The sequence below is a fragment of the Erpetoichthys calabaricus genome, chromosome 1 (assembly GCF_900747795.2).
Source record: "Erpetoichthys calabaricus chromosome 1, fErpCal1.3, whole genome shotgun sequence".
Classification (NCBI taxonomy): Eukaryota; Metazoa; Chordata; class Cladistia; order Polypteriformes; family Polypteridae; genus Erpetoichthys; species Erpetoichthys calabaricus.
Genome location: NC_041394.2, coordinates 56,504,055 through 56,510,054, shown reverse-complemented (window position 1 = coordinate 56,510,054; position 6,000 = coordinate 56,504,055). Strand labels below are relative to the sequence as shown.

Sequence of the window (6,000 nt, the reverse complement as noted above, 5' to 3'; positions counted from 1 at the left end):
GGTGTGGTTGGCCTTAGCCTGAACAGAGGCAGGACCAAACCAGACAGTTACAGGTGAGGTCCAGAATGCACTCGAACAGCATTTCTTGGAGGGAGATGGAATTTCCTCATTTGGCACCAAAAGAACTTTCTCTGAGGGGATTTCTTGATAATACATGGGATGTCTTCATCCCACTTAAGGTTCTGTGACAGCATAGTGCCCAGAAACTTAAATGACTCAGTTAGTACAAATGATACGTGAGCAGGTAGCTGTTTCCTGAAATCTATGATCATCTCCTGAGTTTTTTTAATGTTTAAGTTCTAAATTATTATAGCTGCACTACACTGTCAGATGTTCCAACCCTTATCTGACTATGGACTCACCAATTGTTTGGAATGAGTCCCATTAGTGTGATGTCATCTGAAAATGTAAGAAGTTTGACAGACGAATTGCCAGAGGTACAGTTGTTGGTATGAAGCAAGAAGAGTTGTGGGGAAAAGTGCACCACCCTGCAGCACACCAGTACTAAGGATTAAAGGGTCAGATGTATGTTTGCCCGACCACACACATTGTTTCCTATCTGTAAGAAAGTCTGTAATCCAGTGGTAGATTGACCTGGGTGAGTTTCTTATCTAGGAGCTCTAGGATGATCACATTGAAAATGAAGCTATTGTCCATGAACAAGATTCTCACATATGCTCCTGCCTTATCAAAATGTTGGTAAATAAAGCTTGCACCCAGGTTCACTGCATCATCATTCACTGCATCATCAGACCAATTAGCTCTAATTGCAAACTGAAATGGCATCCTGATGATCCATATAAATGAAAAACATTTTTTAAGTGCATAAATCATAATAAATCCACTATCAACGGAGAAACAGCTGAAGTGACAGCTTTGATAACACCATAAGCAAATGCACTTCCTAGACTGTTGCTTCTTCTGAGTTCAAACTATTCCACTATGCCCCAGTGCAGTGATGGAGACAGTGAACTGTAAAAATGGCACCGTCCTTCAGATGAGACAAAAAACTGAGGTCTTGACTCTCTGAGGTCATAAAAGATCCCTGGGCTTCCTTTGTAAAAAGCAAGGTGTATCCTGATGTCCTGGCTAAATTGCCCACCATGGCCTAATCTTTTTAGCCCCTTAACCATCCCTTGCCTCTGATTGGCTAACTATCTCTCACCCCTTCACAACATAACCTTCACAACCTAACAGTTAATGTGTGGTGAGCATATTGGCACAAAATGGCTGCTGCTGCGTCATCCAGGTGTATGCTGCACATTAGTGGTGGTTGAAGTGGCTCCCTGCTCACTATGAAAAGCTCTTTGAGTAGTGAGAAAAGCTCTATATAAATGTAATGAATTAGAATTATTTTATTATTACATCAGTCAGTGTTAATATTATTGCAAAATGGCTTTTGGTATACTTTTATCCCCCGCCAGTTTGTTACATATTGGTATTTCCCTGGCTCCATTATCCTCCAGGCCCTGCTCTGATTTTAGTTTTACCTTCTGCCATATTGTTTCAGATTAATGAGATTACTCATTTTTACCTTCATGTTTGTCATTGGTTAATACATTTTTCATACTTTGTATAATGTCTTGCCACTATACAGATTCTCAGCCTTTGACTTTCTTGGTGAATAAAGTTACTGTATCTGTCCACATTTACTACAACCAGCAGGGCAACACACACTCCATACGGACTGGGTCTTATGAAATATACCTTGCTAAAATAATGTTCGGGGGTGAAATACAAAATTTCTCTTTGGATGGCATTGAAAGTGTTGTATTTCAACGTCTTAACCTGATTGTTTGGCAACTGTTTAAAAATTTAACACTGCCAAAATGAAAATGATGGCTCACTAGAAGCTCAACTGAGGTCACCCCTCCAGCCCAACGTCTTAAGATATCTTTGTTTCTTTGAAGTAGCTCATCCATTAAACCTGCATACATTGTGTTTGCTTTCCACTTGTGCAGCTGCTCAGCTGGCATGGTTTCTCAAACCACCATATGAATACAATCCTGTTTCCCGGCCTGGCTCCATTTAAAACCCTCTGGCCATTGAGCCATACTTTATTGACCAGAAGGCATATGCTGTAAACAAAAGTCTCCCCACAGCCACCCATGTGCATGCACAAAACACAACAACAACTCAAGATAACCGGCTAATTGCTGTGGATGACAGGGACAAATGTCAACCTTCTGCATAAAGCACTTTAAGTCAAAGATACACTGGATGGTTTAATCTCCGAACAGCAGCAGGATGCCCGTGGGCAAGACAAATGTAAGGCAAAAGCAGCATTCTATCTCAAAGACTTCATATGGCCATGCCTTTCACTATTTAAATGAAATCATATTTAGTAATCAAAGATTATTTATTTTGTTAGAGCCCAGGCAGGCTATGAGGCCTAGAGAGTCAGAAGTGGCAGTTCACCCGGTACACTACACTGTCTTCATTAAATAACACAAGAATCTTGCATCTGACACATTTAAGTTATTGTTTTCACTTTAGGAGATTAACAAAAATTGTAGAAGTAGGAACACTTGAAAATCCAACATTATATGACTGCCTCTAGTATGGATGCCGCCTGTTCTATGGCCTGTGTGACGATGGTGATATGCTTCTTGACCTGCTCCCAGTCACTCTTTAAGTTACTTCTGTCAGCTTTGGCAAAAGCATCTGCCAGTCCTGGGAATGTGGACACCGAAGAGGTTTTAGGGGCCCAGATTACATGTCTGTAAAAAATGAAAAAGAAAGAGAGAAAGGGCAAGAAGGTTATCTTATTCCAAATTAATAGAGCAATTAGGGATCTTTCAAACTTTTCTTATCGCTATCCAAGTTTGCATTGTTTATTAGTTTACAAAAGGTTCCAAAGTACGAATACAATACAGACATACAATAAAAAAAGTATGAAGGCTGCAGCAGTGGGCATTAGGTGGGCATGAAAAGATCTGGAATTAGGTGGCACAGTGATAAGGTGTTTCCTCCACACAGTCATTGATTTAGGTTTGCATGTTCTCCATATATACTGTGTACATGAGGGTCTCTGCATTCCCCCTATACTGGAATCCTTAAATTGAAATGAATTGATCAACTTCTAGGAATTTGCCTAGTTGTTAACACTGATTGCATAATATCAAATGTATAATATGAACAACATACTAAATAATACCATAGTGCAAAAATGCTATAAATGTATAAAACAGTATAATGAAGTATAGAAATACTTCCCTGGCCAGTATACAATAAAAGTATACATAAATTATCATATCCAGAACTGTTTGGTGACCTGGGGACACCGAGGTGAAACAAAAATCATGTTTTACCAGAGGCATTAGTGTGGGAAAGAAGTTAGTGACCCATGATGGCAACAATTGAAACGGATGATTACCCATATGAGGGTAGCTTACTGTAGTGATAGCAGCCACCATTTGCATGAATTTATCTATGATGGACTGGCACACATGCCAGGTTGGTTCCTGCCTTACACTTGATAGGCTCTGTCTCCTTGCTCAACTCCCTGAGATTTTACTTTTAATAAGACATCCATCTTTTATATTTGGCATTGTCCCGTGGGTTTTATTGTGGCTTTGGAGATAGCTTGACTGCACTTCCATCCATCCATCCATTTTCTAACCCGCTGAATCCGCACACAGGGTCATGGGTGTCTGCTGGAGCCAATCCCAGCCAACACAGGGCACAAGGCAGGAACCAATCCTGGGCAGGGTGCCAACCCACCGCAGGACACACACAAACACACCCACACACCAAGCACACACTAGGGCCAATTTAGAATCGCCAATCCACCTAACCTGCATGTCTTTGGACTGTGGGAGGAAACCGGAGCGCCCGGAGGAAACCCACGCAGACATGGGGAGAACATGCAAACTCCACGCAGGGAGGACCCGGGAAGTGAACCCAGGTCCCCAGGTCTCCCAACTGCGAGGCAGCAGCACTACCCACTGCGCCACCGTGCCGCCCCTGCACTTCCTCTTTTCTTCAAAAATATTTGCACATTTTTTGAGCATAACTGTATGCTGTATTAGGTGTCACAATGGCACAATGGGTACAGTGCTTCACAGTAAGGAGGGCAGGGTTTCCTCCCACAGCCCAAAGACATACAGGTTAGGTGATCCTAAGTTGGCCCTAGTGTGTGATTGGGGGGGGTGTTCGCTTTACCTGTTCAGGGTTTGTTCCTGCCTTGTGCTCTGTGTTACTAGGTAGTCATGAGGACAGAAGTCCCAAAGTACTTCCGGGCTGACTAAAGAACCTGAATTCTCCATCTGACCCGGAAGTGCTGGTAAGTCACGTGGTAGGAAGAACAGAAGCACTTCCGGGTTGGACACTATGTAAAGGACCCAGCAAGCAAGTCAGAGTCGGGAGGAGTAGGACAGAGCTTGCTGGGAGGTGTGGAGGAGAGATTTGTGTTTATTGTAATTAGTATTGATTTGCCTGTTTATTGTGGCGGAGTTGCTTGAGGGCACTATTTATAGAAGGAAGAAGAATAGAAGATCTTCTTGTTGCTTTTAACCTGTGTCCAGAGTGTCTGTCTGTTGGGTTTAAAGGGGCAATAGTGCCACCTAGCCTCCACTCATTGGCACTATCTATCTATCTATCTATCTATCTATCTATCTATCTATCTATCTATCTATCTATCTATCTATCTATCTATCTATCTATCTATCTATCTATCTATCTATCTATCTATCTATCTATCTATCTATCTATCTAAAGTGTTTCTGTAAGAAGCCAAATTTCCCCTTGGGGACAAATAAAGTTCTATCATCATTAAGTTCTATCATCATCAACTGTTGCTCTCATGCTCTCACATGCCCTTGTTGATCTGAAAGCAACTGTGGTAGACAATAGCCATCTTTTAAACCAGAATAACAAATGTTGATATGATAACATAAAAATAAATACTTGGGAGTAGATAAACAGAGAAAGTTGTACACAACAATAAATAAATATTAAACCTTAGAGTCTCTGTGGATCTACAGTATTTAGACAATCCTGATTAAAAAGCCTGTGAGTCCTTCTCTGTTTTGTGGGATAGATTATTCACTTACCCAAAAATGAACAATTACACTCCTTTACCTTACTGACCATTACTTCAAACTACTCTCACCTTCTTCCACCCACCAATAGAGCCTTTGCTTCGCTCTACACATCCGACTCCAAACTCAAGCATGGGACGACTAGAAAGGACCATTAAGCCCTAGCCCATAACTTCTTCTCGGTCAGCTTCCTGGATGATTTCTGGCATCAGGAACACCCTCTGGGAACCCCTGTGGCTACCTTTCAGGAACTCATTCTAGCACCTACATGTGTCGTTCCAGTCCATATTACATTAAAAGGACCAGACAACCATCTAAAGGCTAAATATAAATATGCCACTTGGTAAGGAGCATTCAATAAATTAATAAACCTCTCTGAAAGCACCTACTGGCTTGGAAGACTCCTTAATTTTTTTCAACATTCTTCCATTATTTGACCATCCTCAGAACACTTACACAACCAGCTGGTAGCTTTTCTGAACTAGAATGAGTTGCCTTCATGCCAGGACATTTCATAATAATAATAATAATAATACATTTTATTTATATAGCGCCTTTCCCATGCTCAAGGCACTTCAACAGAATTTAAGAAAGAATGGCAGGGTATACAGTGTAATGCATTGTACAAACCAGATAAATAAATAAATAAGATTAAGACAGTAAATTCAGAGAAAAAGCCTAACAGACAACATAACTGATGGTATAGCACACACACATACAGGTTACATGAGCAACTTGACATAAAGGTAAACCGAGAGAAGGGTAATAAAGTCAAGTAGAGCTAAAAGCCTTCCTGAACAGATGAGTTTTGAGTTGTTTTTTAAAAGAATTCATGGAGTCAGCTGACCTGATTAATTTTGGTAGGTCATTCCAGAGTCTGGGCGCTATACAGCTGAAGGCCCTGTCACCCATAGAGTGTAGATTAGTGTGGGGCACAACAAGATTACCAGAATCAGAG

The 6,000-nt window shown here is 41.1% G+C and overlaps 1 protein-coding gene across 1 annotated transcript in view; it reads right to left on the bottom strand.

Annotated features, from left to right (window-relative positions):
- Positions 1-2,340: 2,340 nt before the first annotated feature.
- The window catches only part of naaladl1 (N-acetylated alpha-linked acidic dipeptidase like 1), an 88,598-nt gene continuing 84,938 nt past the window's right edge, over positions 2,341-6,000 (bottom strand). The window contains exon 19 of the mRNA XM_051931779.1: positions 2,341-2,720. Coding sequence (XP_051787739.1) covers positions 2,543-2,720 — 178 coding nt within the window. The 3' untranslated portion in view covers positions 2,341-2,542. The remainder of the gene's footprint in view (positions 2,721-6,000) is intronic.